At 35.8% G+C, this 18,397-nt stretch overlaps 1 protein-coding gene across 1 annotated transcript; it reads right to left on the bottom strand.

Annotated features, from left to right (window-relative positions):
* Positions 1–12,991: 12,991 nt before the first annotated feature.
* LOC126375789 (rho-associated protein kinase 2-like) lies at positions 12,992–17,875 on the bottom strand. The gene is made up of 3 exons (XM_050022878.1): positions 16,225–17,875; positions 15,270–15,373; positions 12,992–13,274 (listed from the first exon to the last, which is right to left on the bottom strand). Exons 1-3 carry the CDS (start codon positions 17,873–17,875, stop codon positions 13,212–13,214), a joined length of 1,818 nt encoding a protein of 605 aa, XP_049878835.1. The 3' UTR covers positions 12,992–13,211.
* Between the last annotated feature and the right edge of the window lie 522 nt (positions 17,876–18,397).

Raw genomic sequence — 18,397 nt, 5'->3', positions numbered from 1 at the left:
ACATGGGTCATGGGATCGGACGTAATATATATTTTCCTTTCAGAACTAATGTCCGCGATATCGTGGGATAAATGCAGGGAGAAGAAAGTATATGTTAGAAAATTCAAACGTCTGTTGACGTTCCGGCCCGGAATGACTCAAAGGACAGGTAGCCTGTGCCCAGAAGCGGAACGTATTTGGCCGTTTTGTTTATAGGTAAATACGTATGTTATGTAATTTCAATAAAAAAACAATAACCTTTGTGGTCCTATGGTTCACCAGTTTGCTTCTCAAACGGGGTGAACTGGTTAGTAGTTATTAATTTATCTTAAGTGCAGTTTTGACTAACATAGTTGGCTCGACCATTATAGACGGCAATACGGCTCACCACTTATCACATTGGCCTAACAGATAGGTCTGTGATGTGTGGATACTTAGTTCGTCTTGCGATAAATGTACTTCTGACTATCCCATTGAGGTCATTAGCTTATATATATAACAACATAGGTGCAAAATGGGTGCAAAACACAATACCGTAGCTTAAGTTAGATATTCTAACGGATGCGTATGTCTACGTTCTGTGGTCTACGTCGACGCAAATGTCAGAAAGATAAGGACGAGCGAAGTCGCCGCTGACCGACTCATTCCGACGGATACAAACGTGCTGACTTACCATTAATTTCTGTGGAAGGTATTTTAAACTGTATGCAAATTGTACATATCGTCGACGTCAGTAAGAAAATGTAAGGTGCAAAGAAGCGTAAAGGTACTTATGTGTTTTTCAAAATCAAATTCGAATGTAATTTTTGTTAACAATAACTCGCTATTGACTTGGCTTATGTCATAGAATAAGGCATAATACTACGTATTTAACAGCCTCTGTGGTCTAGTGGTTCGAGCGTGAGGCTTACGATCTGGAGGTCCGGGTTCGATTCCTGATACTTTGTGAGACTGTCCTTTGTTTGGTAAGGACTTTTCAGACTTGAATCACCTGATTGTCCGAAAAAGTATGATGATTCCGTGCTTCGGGCACGTTAAGCCGTTGGCTATTACACGTAAAAACATCTCCACCAACCCGCATTGGAGCAGCGTGGTGAAATATGCTCCATACCCCCTCCGGTTGATTGAGGGGAGGCCTGTGCCTAGCAGTGGGACGTATGTAGGCTGTTTATGTATGTTTTATGTTTATGTCATCACCAGCCCATTAACGTCCCCACTGCTGGGGCACGGGCCTTCCCTATGGATGGATAGGAAGATCGGGCCTTAAACCACCACGCTGGCCCAGTGCGGATTGGAGGTTATTAACGACTGCTAATGCAGCCGGGACCAATGGCTTAACGTGCCTTCCGAAGCACGGAGGAGCTCGAGATAAAAACTTTTTTTTTTTGAGTAGCTCGGTGGCGCAGCGGTAAACGCGCTCGGTCTGCGATTGTTGAAGTTAAGCAACTTTCGCAAAGGCCGGTCATAGGATGGGTGACCATGTTTATGTATTAAACGGCAATTCTCCGCTCCCCACTGCTAAGTTAGGTTTACCTCAGTATTTGACCTCTATGTATGTATATATGCGCGTCTTTCCAAAACGCTTGAAGTGACATCTCATTTGTTAAATTCTAACATGCGGTTTGGAAGTAAGGTTGGAATAGACGTGCATACACACATACATAGCGGTCAAACAAATAACCCTCGTTTTTGCTTCGCCGCAGTCGGTTAATAAGTCTGTAGAGTCATTATTTTCGCGAAAATACGTAAATAGGCTAATTTCTAACTTGTCAAATCAGTTACATTTTAATAAACGAAAAAGCACTCTGTGACGCTATAGAAAAACGTGATAAAATGTCGGACTTTTTCTTTATTAAAATTCATAAATAAGTTAAATAGAAAAAAGAAAATGTTTTTCGTTATTTTTAGATCTGCCTTTATTTAGTAATCAGAATTTCATAATTTATCTTGAACCTGGTACACGAGCCAATTAGGACACGTCGCGTTACAAGTACTTACGTATATTTATACGTACATCCGTAGTAACAAGATGAATAACGGAAGTTTCGTCATAAGTTCCGCCAACATTCCCCTTATCATCATTACCATCTCCTTAGAGATAGCGTACTGACTAATGATTAATTTTCCAGTAATAATCATTACCTTGAAATCATCAAAAACGTGCAAAATAATTTCAAATGACGCGGCGACATCCGTTAGCTGATTGAGGTCGTTATTTTTGCAATTTGAATCATACATACATGGACTCACAATCTCTAATAGGATGGGAAGAGCCGCAAGTAATAAAGAGATACCTTATCGTCATACGTCGTCGCCACGTTAAGTCGTTGATCCCGGCTATTAGCCGTAAAAACACCTCCACCAACCCGCACTGAAGCAGCGTGGTGGAGTATGCTCGATACCCCCTCCCGGTTGATTGAGGGGAGGCCTATGCCCAGCAGTGGGACGTATATAGGCTGTTTATGTTATGTATGTTATCGTCATAACTGAGCATAATGATGGGTGGAGATCATCCCAGAACGCCCATACAATGGTCCAATGTGATGGGAGGCTTTCACAACCTGCTTGGGAAGATAAACAGCTGATCATGTTCTATGTTATACTAAAATTTGCAAAAAATTGCGATCGGCACATTGTTAATACCCAGAATAAAAATAAACTTGTTTTACGTACAAGTCAGTCGATTACATAAGAGAGACAATTTATACGTTTTTACAATAAGATTCCCATTGACATTCAGAATTTGCCATTCAACTGTTTTAAGACAGTAGTTAAACAAAATCTTTACAAAAAAGGTTACTATAAAGTTAGTGATTATTTAGAAGATATGAATGCATGGGATTAACTGTTTGAGAACTGATATTAGGCAGCTAAATTACTCCATTGTATAAAAATATTTTATTTTTATTTTTTAACAAAAAAGAACATCTAGGGCCCTGTGCCGAGGTTTTTCTTGCAGCTTCTTTTCCCCGGCTATACAGGTTGTGAGAAGCTGCAGTAGTTTTAGGCGGATGAGACGTTCGTTATGTAAAATTGACGATTCAAAGTTGTTACCTACTGAATAAAGATATTTTTGAATTTGAATTTGAATTTGTTTTTACTTAGTCTTATCATCATCTCCCTAGTATTATCCCGTTTTCCACAGGGTCCGCTTAGCTAACCTGAAGATTTAGGAAACCCACATTCCCGAGAAATGCGTTCGGAGGTATGTGACATAGCCTGTATCGGGGTGGTATTCCCTTCGCGGGTTGAATGGTCAGACAGGCAGTCGCTTCTTAAAAAAATCCGTCTTGCTTTTTTTGTAATTGTTTGGTGGAAATGTTATGATTTTATTGGCTGTTTTGTGTTTAGCTTATATAATAAACTGTTTCTATTCTATTCTAAAAAACCGGACCTCCGCGGACCTGTTAGGCAGACAGACCCCACGTAGGAAAATGATGAAAAAAAAATCTTTCTCGATTGATTTATGTTTATTTATTTTAATGTTGTGACGAGAATGTATTTAAAAACTAAAACATTATTGTCTATTGTGCTGTAAGTTTATTTGTATTTACTTATAATTGATAATTGTTAATGAGTCATAGATAATAAAAAGAAAACATTTTTGCAATTCCTTATTAGATATTTATTGTCTTTCTGCAGATAAATTGTTAAAACAGTTTATATGTTTATTTTTTATAAGTACATATAGTATTATTAAGATTGAATAAATAAATAATGATCCTTTTATACTTCTGTTTTTAGCTTCAATTCCTGCTGCGAGAGAATAAAAAACATAAAACACTTCCAACCGCTTGTCTTCCCAGTCATGTTGTAAAATCCGACAGAGGGTGTGTCCTGTCTAACATGATGGAAATAGGCTAGTTTCCAACAACAAATCAGTTACTTTTTACTAAACGTCAAAACACGAAATTACTAAGGAAATTTTATGAAAAAGCACACGCCATCATTTTTACATGTTACATGATTAAAATTCTTAAATAAGTAAGTTAAATAACCCTGGTTGGTATTCCACGTCACAACCCACACGAGAAGAAGAAGATAAGTTAAATGGAAAGAAGAAAATGTTTTTCGTTAGTTTTACATACACACATACATACATAAACTCACGCCTATTTCCCACCGGGGTAAGCAGAGACTGTAGAATTCCATTTGCTTCGATCCTGACACAATTCTCTTGCTTCCTTTGTTCTTGCTTTTGTTAGTTAGTTTTAGACATGTCTTTATTTAGTTATCAGAATTTCATAATTTATTTTGAACCTACTACATCACCCAATCGGATATTTGAATGGGTTTATGGTTAAATTATAAATGTTAATACAGAAATAGAAGCCAGTCATCACGTCATTCTTCTTTGTGATTTATTTCTATTTTTTATTATAAATTAAGTAAGAATGAGTACCACGTTTGACCGCTTTTATTGATAACGTCACATGACAGAATATTTTCATAAAAAAATTTCATTTTGACGTTTCGAATAAAATGACGCATTTGACTAAGTTATCAAGTAGCTTGTTATTATAGGCTGATCTCTTGTCATCATTGGCTGCAAGTTATGTTTGATTACTCGTGGCTCTGCCTAACCTATTGCGGATTACGGGCGTGAGTTTAGTAAGTATGTATGTATAATTTAATTCTTAGGTATTTAAAAAAAAACATTGCGTGAAAGAGTACGTGCACATAATATTATTATATACGTGCGCATATTAAAAATTACTTTCGTAAAATGTTGTGTTTCGTATTTTGAAATCATTATAACTATTTTTAGCAGAAATGTAATAAATAATTACAATATATACGTGTTTAATCTAAATGCAGCATTTGCACTGAAATTATTGGTGTCAAAAATTATTCCTTTGTTGTTCCACAATCATTACCGTATGCAGTGAACTGTAATGATGATAATCAGTTGGTCTAGTGCTGCGAGGAAATAGATTGTTTATATCGATAGTAATGCAATCGATAAAATCGATACCACAAGTCATATACGTAGTATAATCCCAGTGGAACTGATTCTATTCGTCTGTACATGTTCTGGGTTTATGTGTTTGTGCATTATTATTATTATTGCGTATGCCTAAAATATATATATATATATTCATAAAAATAAGCATCCTTTGTGGATCATATTTACCTAGTTTAAGTTCCTCTAGAAGAACTTAATATACGATCCCGACGACCCGATTACTCTAGCCATAGAGGCGGCCAAATAATTATTTTTATATAATGTTTCTGCCATTATTTTTTGATAATTATGTAACCAAGCAACGGAAAAATAGGTAATTATAACAATCCGTACAACGCGATCTATATTGTAATATTGGAAAGTCCTTCATTGATTTTATTTTTTTTATATTGTCATTTTGTGAAAATTATTCTTTAATTTTTTGTTTTGGTATTATTACTGTGGCGCCTTTTAATAATTAATATTTAATTTCTCTATGTTAAATCTTTCTATGTTATGTATTTTTTAAGAATAAAAATAAAACTATCGATAGGCTACCTATCGTTGACTTCGCAACACTAGCACCATGTTTATCTTTCCATGTCAGTACAGTTTTCATTGAAATCGTCGTTTGCGCAATCAATTTTGTTTTATTACTTAAATGCTCTTATGGTTATAAAAATGAAAAACCCAGTTGTTGGCATGGAATTTTACGATTTCCGCAGAATTTGTCGACTGAATGTGATAAATTGAATGTTTTTAATAAATAAGTTATTTTGAATAGACTGCGCATACAATGCAATATAAATAGAAATAGAAATATAATAAAAACTCATTGTTGCACTAACGAAACATAAATACTTATTTCTTTTTTTTTTAAATCAGGTGCAAATAACGGCCCTATTGCTACGGTAGCAATATCATCCAGGAAATCATTGAATGTAGGATAATTACGGGTTTGCAAGTCATTTGCCAGAATTTTAACCGACCTATGGTCTCTTATTGACCTTACTTAACGTGCGCTTCGATGCAAAGAGCAATGAGTATAAACTACTAAAATGTGCCTAGTCACACATCTAATATCTGAATGCGCCAAAATTGCTGAACTGATTGTATTCAATACTATTGAATCCTCATAATGGCGGAGCGCCTTTTATTCATTACATAGCAAATATTTCATAATAGGTCATTGCTAATTTTACAGCCAAATGCACAGTTTATGGGTAAAGACATAATTTGTGAGCCCTTCGTTACTGTTGAGTGTTCTTAAATGACAATTCCCCATTTGAGTAAACAAACATATTGTTTCGGTCATATTTTTATACGTTAAGCCGTTGGTCCCGGCTATTAGCCGTAAAAACACCTCCACCAACCCGCATTGGAACAGCGTGGTGGAGTATGCTCCATACCCCCTCCGGTTGATTGAGGGGAGGCCTGTGCCCAGCTGTGGGTCGTATATAGGCTGTTTATGTTATGTATGTATATTTTTACACTATAACCCTTGGCGCAGCGTTTAACTGCAATATCATAGTGTTATATTTTATTCCTTTCTTCTATTTTTCCCTAAAATACCGGCAAGAGCATGGCTCTTAAATTAATGATGTTTTCCAATCCCTGTTTCCAATATTGTAACCAGCTGAACATTCCGTATTTTGGTTTCAACCTTGACCGAGCATAGTTCGCCAACAATCGACTTCTATTACTTTATGCCATTTCTCATTTATGAAGCCTTTAGTAACATTTTACGAACCATTAGCGTTTCAATTGCTTTTGAGGGTTCCGTACCCAAAGGGTAAAAACAGGACCCTATTACTAAGACTTCGCTGTCTGTCTGTCCATCTGTCTCCAGGCTGTATCTCAAGAACAGCGATATCTTGACAGTTCAAATGATGTATTTCTGTTGCCACTATAACAATTATTAACACTGCCTATTACAGTATTATATACTACTATCTCACGTAAGTCAGTTGGAAGAAATCTTTTTCTTAATAATATACCTAATAAGATAAGCTTACTTGTACTGTCTATTTTCTTTATAAGTTTATTTTGTCTATTCTATTGTGTACAATTAAATAAATAAATAAATACTTACTAAAAATAAGATAATTATAATTACACAAATTGTGCAGGACTGTAATTGGTGCAAGCACTAGCACTATAAGAGAGTAAAATATTAACTGTTGATGTGCCTAATAAATAAAAAAATAAAATAAAATAAAAATTCTTTATTATCAGACGAAGAAGTCCATAGTTTGACAGAAAAATTAATTAATTAAATAAAAATAAAATAAAAATACCTAATTAAAAATATACAATGCGGAACCCTAAACAGAAACGGCAGCCAAGCAGTCCACCGGCTCACACACGTATATGTAAGTCAGTGAACCGCCTGAAAACTGCCGCATCCATCCTGTCCGCTATCATATTCAGGATCCCGTTGGAGCTCCCCCGCAACCTGTGCACTATCGAGGCGCTCTTTTTACGCATGATGGCGTAGAAATCATCCACACCCGCACTCGCAAACATGCCTGATTATTTGCCTTGCCTGATTGACCTTTGCATGCCTGATTGATATTAAAGAAGGGCTCCCATACAACAAACGCAATATTTTTGCCTCTTTTTGCTCGATATCAATAATGGCAACAAGTAGACACTTCGAACATTCACAAAATACTCAAGATTATTTTTACTATATTTAAGGAGGACTCCCATACAAAAAAAACGCCAATTTTGACTTATTTCGGAACGGAACCCTTCGTGCGCGAGCCCGACTCGTACTTGGCCGGTTTTTAAATTCAATCAGTACTTACGTACACACTACTAGTACGACTTATGTTGGCAAAACAGTTGTTTGATATATTCGTGGGATAATTTTAATTGATTAGCGATGCTGATACATGTTATTTTTTGTAAGTTGGTAACATTATAATGGTGCCTATTCGGGCGCACACAAACTTAACCTAATTTTAGTTTGACAGCTTTTCAATTGTTGCCGTCCTTCACTTACAATACGTGCAAGAAAGAGATGCAGTTAGTTTTTAGTTAAGTTGGTGGCTGCCCGAATTGGCACCAATAAATTATTGTGTTCGATAAATTTTATGCCTGTCGATTACCCGTCCCTTTTCTTTTCGGTGGATAAGAAAATGACAGATATAACTTAAAATAAAAAATAATAAATATTAGTATTTTTTATGTTATGTTATAAAATTAGATGGTGTGTACTGGGATTTTTTTATTTTGTGAATAAATTTAGTAATGTTTTTGTTTTTGGGTTTATTATTATTTATTAACCTTACCTTCATTATCAATAATTCGCGGTATTTTTTTAAAATTAGAAAAATGTTAATATGTGCATACATAAACTCACACCCGTAACCCTTAGTGGGCTGAGTCACATGTAATCGTGGGTCGATAGCGATAAGCGCTGGTTGAGGGAAATCGTCGACCACGCCGGCGGGGTCGGTATCGGGGTCCTGAAGTGTTTGGTGTCGCGCGCTGATTGGCTGCCTCTATGGCTAGAGTAATCGCCGCCACACACAAAAACAAAAAAAAATACATCATTTATTTTTTTCACAAAACAATTACAAAAAAGGCATATTAATAGAATGTTTTTCTTCCTTTTTTTATAAATTATATTTTTTTTTCAGTTATATCACACATTGTGATCACACGGGAGGACTCGACGACAAACGTAGTAGACGAGTTCTTGAATTCCTACAACGAACCGTACTATACTTATCAAGATTTCTTCAATATGTACAGCTCCAATTCGTACGACCCCCTCCCCTTGATGAACTATACGTTTGTCGAGGGCTGTACGTATTGCCCCAGGATGTACTTCCCTATATGTGCGACTAACAACATCACTTTCATGAACGAATGCTACCTTATGTGTTACAATAACCAAATGGAACACATAAACAATGTGTCTCACGTTCTGTACAGAACAGGACACTGCGTAGTCTTTGACGATGATGATGAATACGACATTGCTGGATAAATACTCCGATACTGGTAATTAAATAACCTCCTTCTTTTTGAAGTCGGTTAAAAGTGATGATTATTAAAAAAATTGCAAGTGACGTCACAAATAGTCACAATGCCCCTCCATGACGTCTCTCGTTTCTTTTGCATAAAAATATAAATAAAAAAGAAACCTTTCTACGTTAGACACAGTACATAAATGCTTATAACAACATAAGGAAAATAATTATAAAATAAAGAATAATACCGAGTTTAAAAATAGAATAGGATAAAATAAAATTAAGCTTCTTACATTTTTATATTATGTCTACTTTAATAGAGTGAAAGCCCTCAGAGCTCAAGTTTGCGGCAAATCTACAATAAATTACATCAAAAAAAAAAAAATATATAACCACTTTAGTAATCGATCCATGTGGCTTTTGCTAAGTGGAATCTGAAAATCTGTTATATAAAACAATCGCATAGTGACGTCATTGAGGGGTATAGTGACGTTATTTAGGGGCACAGTAACGTCATGCAGGGGTATGGTGACCCCGTAGAGGGGCACAGTGACGTGACTACTTAAGTTGCTTAAGAGGATCTCTCAAATGGCAGAGAGGGAATTTGTACTACACCTACTTGTCACTAGTGGAAATATAAACCTTGGGTACCTATTAATTAAAATAAGTTTGTACTTTTAATTTGTTTTTTTTTCATCCCAGTTAACCATTACGTTGAACTGATATTAATTTATGGTCTTCTCTGAAGTTGAACTAAGCGGAATGGGAGCGACCACTGTGTATCATCGAAGGGGCACATTTTTTTTTATTTAAGTATACAGTTAAAAAATGTGTCAACATAAATTAGATTTTCATGTCATTTTTTAAACAGCTTTCGTGGTCTAATGGATAAAGAGCTCGTTTCCCGGTGGCGGACACCGTCGAAAATTACTTTGTGAGATTGTCTTTTATTTGGCTAGGACATTGCAGTCTGAATACCTGACTATCCAAAAAAGAAGATGAATTCCATGCTTTGAAAGGCACGTCCCTAGTGATGGAGTATGCTTGATACCTCCTCCGATATCGAGGGGGGACCTGTGCCCAGATGTGGGACTATTTTTTTTAATGATATACATAAGTTATGGTTTTTACATTGTATTGGCCCAAGGGTTTATTATTATTATGATTCCCGGGAATTCCTTTGCTCATTTGTAGCTCTGCCAACCTCATTAGGGATTACGAGTGTGAGTTTATGTGTGCCTCTACTTATGTATCTTGCTCGAAATCCCAACTAAGAGTACATAAAAAAATCGTATTTCACGGAAATGTCGTTGCTTTTGAAAATTGAAATACTCGTAACAAGATCTTTTCAAGTTCGGCTTATGGGTTAGTGAACATCGACGATAAGGGGCGTCCTGGCGTCTTGACTCAGGGAAAGCGCCTTAAGGCTTCGACCACATTAACATGTGAACGCGGAAAAATCAAACTCTTCTAGTTAGTGTAAAAACGCGCGGAAACGTTCACAGCAGCACGCGATCGCTAGGACGCTAAATAGGACAGTCTGTAGAGACGTTTCTATACGAATTAAATAGGCATTTACTAAGTGTAATAAAACACTTTATCGAGAACATTGGCTTTATTCAACTTTATAAACCTACACTGATAAATATGCAGAGTAGGTTATATACAGGGAAAACTTTGGGGGATGATTCAGACCATGATTCTGAGTTAACATCAAGTGGGATATTCCGTCGCAAAAGTCATTAATATTTTTTCAAATTCTTTTCAATTGCATACTTTTGCAATGGAAAATTCAACTTGATATTAAATCAGAGCTAAATCACCCGTTCAATATATCACAAATACGCACAGGTAACCGCGTACAAGTACATACAGCCGTGTCGAAAACTAAAAGGGGTGGTTCAGATGATAATGAAGGATTCGCGGGCGCAAACTAGTTTATTTTAAGGTGGGTACTGACTGGTATTAAGAGGCGTATTATACCATCCGCAGCGAGCATGATATTATTATGTTACGTCATGTGCTTAAAATCAGTGTTGATGTTCGCTTCGAGCGCCATAATTTCCTTGTACTGACAGTACGAACGCTCGCTGTGTAACACATTACATTATGCCTCGTAACACTAGTCAGTACCCACCTTTGAAGTTTGTTTTCCCGCGCCCGCTTGCTTTTCCGCGTCCGCTGCCAATGTAGAAGGTCAGAAAACCTTCTTGGCGGTTTTACGCTGGTTCAATAAGCCTAGAAGATACATTGTTGTCCTCTTAAATTGACATCGGAGTACTGGTGTGCGATTTGCATAATATTTAAGACTTGGTCATTCACTTTGGCGTGGGAAGGCCAAGGATATCATGGTTAGATAACCAAGCCCAATCAAACCCAGCCAAGCTTTTTTTTATTGGAGAAGCCTACGAAGGTGGCGACGATCGAAGAGCTATTCCGTATGGCCAGAGACAGACACACATTCCGTGAGCTGATCGCCAACCTTCAACAATGGAGAGGCATGACAAGAAGAAGATGGTCATGCACATCGCAACCCACACGGGAGAAGAAGAACTACTACTGTAGTCCTTGACATACTATAAAGAAATAAACTCACAATCGCTAAGGTTTTTTCTAAAAAGGCGTCCATTGTAAATACGTAATTAAATCTTTGAGTTGTTTATTAAATAAATACTCAAAATTACGAATTCGGCATGTTTATTGTGTGATCTCATAGTCAGTAATAAATGAAGAATGTAAATAAATCATTTTAGTACTACCTACATACTAACAATACACAACAGTACACATTAAATAATGTAGGTAGCATAAGATTGAGGGATTAAATGAAATGTTATGGTTGTTAAAATAAAGAACAATATTGGTTGTATATTGTTGTCATTAAGAAAGAAAGAAAGAAACGTCAACACCCTTTGCAACTAAATTCGATCTTGACACGCAGTCGCTTAGAGACAAGATGCGCCGCGGACGCTATTTTACAGAGATTGGTAGTCTATTTGTTAATATACGAGGTCAATGGTTGTAGTACATACTTATTTATCAAGCAACCGTTGTAGGGTGGATAGGAACGACAAATAGGCCTGAATACTTCAGACCAAGTTACTAAGTAAGGTCCAACGTTAGTCGAAACTATCTTCAAGTTCCAAAGCGTTTGCGGAGGGACCCTCTGTAAGGTATGGTGGGATCTCTTTAAGGTAAAGTTTTAGAAACAATTTCGAGTACCATAATTACTTCAAAAGGACGTTGCTCAAAATGTATGGACGAAAAACCCAAAATAGATTATCGCGGATCACGATGCCACCTACGCCAATCGATAAGTTATTAAAACAAGGAAAGTTACACTGATTTAATCTTTTTTTTTTCGTCATCATCATCTCTCTAGCATTATCCCGTTTTAACAGGGTCCGCTTACCTAACCTGAAGATTTGACCTTTGCTTTACGCTTCGCGTCAAAGAGGTCTTCCACACCAAGAACCTTTTCTTGGTAGGGCTGGCAGAGGAAGACCTAGAAGGACGTACATTGACAAAATTGGAAATGTCGTTAGAAAAGGTTCAGTACAATCTACTCTGAACCGGCGTGCGTGTATGAAACTATTGATGTCATTTCTTCTCCTCAGCCCATAACACCTTGCAAAATGACGTAAATTCAAAAATGTTACATTGACCTCCAACAAGTTTATCCATGATAATTATGTTGAATAAATGATTCTGATTCTGATGAATGTGGAGGAAGCAAAATAAATATGTCACCTCTGATTACCCCGGTGGGAAATAGGCGTGAGTTTATGTATGTATGTTATCAAATTGAGCCGTACTTATGTATGAAGTGATTCGCATGTGTTTGTGGACTTCTAAATACGTGTGCCAAACATTACTGGTGTATATGTGTATGTACTATGTATTATATTATGTTAGAAAAAACTCAACAAAGAAAAAATCGAAAAAAGAAAAAACGAAAAGCAGATAAAGTGATAGTGAGTGATTATTAATATTACGTTACAAATAAACTAGCCAGTGAGCTTGTAATTATAATATATTTCAATTATTCCAAAAAAAAAAACATCTATATTTTCTCTCAGCCACTCTATTCATCTCTTATTCCCACACATTATCACTCACTGATAAAGTCATACCAAAACGAACTGAGGAGTTAAAAAGGCCACATTGAAGCATTTAAAAAGCAATATTGCTATTCAACATTTGTTTTAACATTGCGCACTTACTTTTACATGCGCAATTGTCAAATTTCAATATTCCTTTTGGATTAACAGCTTTTTAGATCCCCTGATTCAAGATTCAATAATTTACAAATGATTGTGCGTCTTCTTCAGCGGAGCATCGCCAGTATCGCGTTGGGGTATGTATACCTGGAAATTATAAATATAACGTAGCATCAAGCCTGCATCCTCGAAGGGGTAGGCAGAGGTTTATAGCACATAAACTCTTTATTTTTCACTTTCCTTCCACCGACTGTAATTGGAATAGCATTGTATTTAAGTCTATAAATAATGTAATACAAACTGGGTTTAAAAAAAAAAGAAAAGAAAGGAAAACATGAAACAGTAGGACTAGTGCCCTGTGCTGGGAGGTTTTCTGGCCACGTCTTTACCTCAGCGTTATAGATTCCGATGTGGTAGTAGTTTTACAGCTAGTTACATAATATGTAATTTAATTTTTTGACGTTCAATAAGCGCTAACTTTGTAAGCCAATTTTGTAAAATAAATATTTTTGATTTTTGAATTTTGAGCAGACACCCACTCGCCCGCTATGTTTAAGTCCTATGTAAGAGGTATGAGCTGACCACATTAGAATTAATTATAAAAATAATATTTATAGCTTTGTTGTAGCACTGGGAGTTAATCATCATCATTATCATTGGCCACACCAATACTGTGACTGTAATGCTGTAGGTTCATTTTAGTGTAAATAAATAAATAAAAAAAAACATTGAGAATGGCCAGTTGGACACGACGAAGAAAGAGTTTGGAAAGGCCCTAATGCGCATTTTGTATGAGAACCGCTGTCCCCGGTTCAACCCGGCTCTTTTACTACTTCTCTTGCGAACCGATATTTTGTGGTAGATCAGAAGCGTTGTTTAAGTTTACTTCAAAAAAGAAAGGAAAACATGACACAGTAGGAGTAGGGCCCTGTGCTGGGAGGTTTTCTGGCCACGTCTTTCCCTCAGCGATACAGTTTCCGAAGTGGTAGTAGTTTTACAGCTAGTTACATAATATATAATTTAATTTTTGACGTTTAAAAAGCGCTAACTATGTAAGCCAATTTTGAAGAATAAATATTTTTTAATTTTATTTTTTTGTATATATTCGGTAAGTCTCGATTAAAATCCGTTCAGCTGTTTATACAGAAGCTTCACGAATCGCACTTATTGTAGGTAAGCGAATGTAGAAATAGAAGTATTTAGAACTTGACAAAGCCTTTTGGGTCTCAGTCATGAAGCAAGACTTCAAAAGAGTAAGTATTCTACTAAAAACGACCTGTAAGCGTGACGACGCATAATTAGGTAAACCTCAAGTAAGGGACTTTTTTTCGTTTCCGTATCGCAAAAATCTGGGATATTAGGGTAGGTTGCACGTTTACAAAGACTCTTTATTTGTCAGAGAACAAATTTAAAGCTCACGTGAAGCTTACTTTATGTAAAAAAGCCTATTATAAGATTAATGATTACCTAAATGATAAAAATGTCTGGTATTGAATGTGTTCCTCTAGTTATTAAATAACTTGTAATGTACCCTCATTGATTTAAAAGATGTGTTGCTGTTGCAGTTTCTTGTCATTTCTTCTCCTCAGCTATAACACCTTGCGAAATGACGTAAATTCAAAAATGTTACATTGACCTTCAACAAGTTTATCCATGATAATTACGTTGAATAAATGATTCTGATTCTGATTCTGATTCTGATTCTCTTTTTGACCATTTTTGATGACGTTAATTCATTATTTCGCATAAAATTCAAAAATTCAAAAAATTCAAAATTCAAAAATATATATTTTTCAAAATTGGCTTACAAAGTTAGCGCTTTTTGAACGTCAAACATAATTAAATTATGTACATATTATACATGTAACTAGCTGTAAAACTACTACCACATCGGAATCTGTAACGCTGAGGGAAAGACGTGGCCAGAAAACATCCCAGCACAGGGCCCTAAATAAATTCTAAATCTAAAAATAAATTCTATAGACACGTTTACCTTGTGTAAAAATTTGATTGTCATCAAAATGATGAATTCAAGTCGTACTGTTAAGTACGCTAGATGGGAAAAAAGAAGATGAAAGAAAACAGTACAACAGACCAAGAAAGAGCTAGGAAGAAAAGAAAGGAAAAAAGAGGACTACTGACCTTCTCGAACAGTTCGCCGAACCGCTCGCCCTCAAGACAGTAACCACCTGAAGCACTCTCCTCTCCGTATGACTTGCTCGTGTTCACCTTGTTGCGCATTATACCTGGGGATAATAAAAAAAAACAAAATACTTAAGTCTTTTAAAGAAAGGAAAAGAAAGAAATAAAATGTATTTATTTCAGGACACCGCAAAAGCAGATATATTACAATAATCACAAAAAGCGCACAATATTAGCAATGAAATAAAAATGTTTTCGAATTTAGCAAAAATAGTTGATTTTGAATTGCGAATCGTTGAAATTATTTTACGGCTTTCTTTTCTCGTTTTTATTTGGTTTTAAAGGTGCATCCAAGATGATTATTGAGTCAGATACAAGAGTAACTGGCGCATTAACTACTTAGACCTAAGTATATTAATTTAGGCGTTATGCGAGCTTTGGCGTGTACATTACTGTGAATGTAATAGACATTTAAATGAGCTCAAGATTTGCTTTATCAACTAGATTAAAAAAGGAGAAACTCCAAATTAAGTACTTAGGGACACAGTAAAACTTAAGCCATGTTACAAATAAAAAATAAACCAGGGATGAACGTGGGTTTAAGTATTTGACAGCCAAGCAAAATTGAATCCAATTATCATACAATCCGACTTAACTTTGCTTGCCTGTCAAAAACTTAAACTCACGTTCATCCCCGGTCTATTTTTTATTTATAAGGTGGTAAATGTATCCGAATGCCTCTATTAGATTAGTGACTTCCTACACACAAAATATTCCGATTCGCTTTATTATCCGATTTGTTCAAAATAACAAAATGATACAACCATAATTTAATTTTGATTTGAAAATAATCAGTGTATAAATTTTTGAACATATCCACTGTAATAATAATTATATATAACATAACCGAACAAGTATATGATCAAATAAATAAAAAGTGAATTGGAAATAGGACCTGAGATTTCAGTGTCATAGCTGGGGCTCGGTTCCTTATGTCTGACGGTCACAGTTTTCCCTGATATCTGGCTTTGGTTCGTAGAAACGTCATTGCGGATGCCACAAGCTGATTGTAAGATAGCATCTAACGCCGCTTGGTCTTGCAGTCTCCTCTGAATAGCAGTCGACTGAACATTAGCCACTATATCCTTGTATTTACATTCCAGCTTCTCTAATGCCTCCGTTATTTCCGCCTGGTTCTCTTCAGCAATCTCGTTAATGACCTGGGCTCTCTGTCGTACTAATTGCAGATGCAATGAACACTCAGCTAAATGCTTCTCCCTTTGGAAATAAGCCATTTTGTTCTCATAAGCTTTTGCGTATTTCACTTTAGATTTTTCCACTTTGTTCAAACGTTTCTCCAATTCGTAAGCTTTAGCTTTTATAAAGTCAGAATTTGGCTCCTCATGACTGCTTGATTTTTCTAATATTTTATTTATCATAGACTGCAAATTGACACCTTGGCCTTCCATTTGAGTTTTTAAATTGGCAATCTCTGAATCTTTTACTTGTAAAACATTATTTTTGTCTTCTATCAATTTGTCCTTTTCTTGAATTGTCTTATCTTTCTCTTCTATAATTTTGTCTTTTTCTAAAACAACATTTTCATGGTGTTTTTTCAGATTTTCTAATTCAATTTCGTTACTTTCTTTTATTTCTTCGATTAAGTTTTCGTAATATTGTTTCAGATCCTCCAGTTTTCCATCGTATATGTCTTTTGACTCTTCTCTCATAGCAGTTTTGATTTTTACAATTTCAAGTTTATGTTTCGCTTCTATTTCTTCTATTTCTACTTTTTTTACTTCATGATAGTTGTCTAGTTGTTCCTGTAGGCTACTAAGCGTGTCAAAAAGATGTTGTCTGTCTTCCTGAGCTTCATGCAATCGGTTTTTTAAAGATTTTAATGTTATGGTGCTTTCGTGTCGTGAGAACGGTGTGGTGGTATTGTCCACTTTGGGCATATCAGACCCCGCTTCACCTGGTTTTGACGTCGCTTCCACTTTCAAAGCCTCTAGTTGATCGTGCAGTAGTGTATTTTGCTTCTTAAGTTCTCTTAGTTTCATTATCAAATTGTTAGCTCTGCATTCATATTGGTCGTTTTCATAAGATTTTACTTCTGGGCAGGTGTAACAAACCAATGTTTGTTTGCGGGTCTGACGAAAAGACTTATCGTCTCTTGGTGACAGGTTTAGAGTTTCATACTTTCTATCTCCACTATCGTACTCGTTGTCTTGAGAAAGGTTTTCCGTGTCTGAAGCGAGAGGTTTCTTGTTATCATAAATAACTTTGGCTTCTTCAGCATTCAATGTAGCATACTCTACGTCTTCTATAGATGATTCACTGTCGCTAACTTCACATATTGCTGGTAATTCGCCCTCTGGAGGGCATTTTAGAAAAGGGACTTCAAGTACCCCTCTAGCCAACTGAAAGCAAAGCACGAATATGTACCTATTACGCATCGGCTTCTCCTTTTCACTGCAATTGATCAACCTTTGAATCCACGCGTTGCACAAATCAATGGCCTCGGAATCAGCCAATTGTGTCAAGTAAGGTCTCAAAATTTGCAAATACCTTTTGAATTCTACATCCAAATTACTGTTTTCATCCATTTTTACAATCGTTAAGATGATGTATATTAATTCAATTTTTCAAATACATACAATTTAAATGTCATTTTGTCGATGAACACAAACAGAAATATACTGAGGGAATATTTATATTTATAAAGATGTCAATTACATGTTGGATTTTTTTTATTGACATAAGAAAGAAGACTTTATATGCCCTAGAATCAAATCATAGATTACCTCTGTGGTGCTATGAATTTCAGTTATTATTCTGAGTGAATATCTCTCATTGAAGTTTTACCCTAGTCGGATCATTTTCATTTAAGTATTTATTTAAATTATGTAAACGTATGTAATATTGTTCGTATGTAACTTGTTCAGCATCGTAAACGCCTAAAGCTTTTTACATAGCAACAATGTACTGAAACATACTTTCTATAAACTTCGTGTCAGGCGTCTTGTTACGGGTAACTTTCTTTTCCTTTTTATTAATTGGTACACCTTCTAAACGGTGATTCTAATATAATTCATAAGTACATAACATGGGTAGCTTTTGTAACTAAG

The sequence above is a fragment of the Pectinophora gossypiella genome, chromosome 2 (assembly GCF_024362695.1).
Source record: "Pectinophora gossypiella chromosome 2, ilPecGoss1.1, whole genome shotgun sequence".
NCBI lineage: Eukaryota > Metazoa > Arthropoda > Insecta > Lepidoptera > Gelechiidae > Pectinophora > Pectinophora gossypiella.
The sequence above is the reverse complement of the archived record's forward strand: the minus strand, read 5'-3'. Positions and strand labels throughout refer to the sequence as shown.

Coding starts and splice junctions, on each gene's coding strand:
- LOC126375789 (XM_050022878.1), bottom strand. CDS start 17,875: ATGGATGAAAACAGTAATTTGGATGTAGAATTCAAAAGGTATTTGCAA. Junction 15,374..16,224: donor CTATGACACTGAAATCTCAG/GTCCTATTTCCA, acceptor TATTATCCCCAG/GTATAATGCGCAACAAGGTG. Junction 13,275..15,269: donor TCGGCGAACTGTTCGAGAAG/GTCAGTAGTCCT, acceptor TATAATTTCCAG/GTATACATACCCCAACGCGA.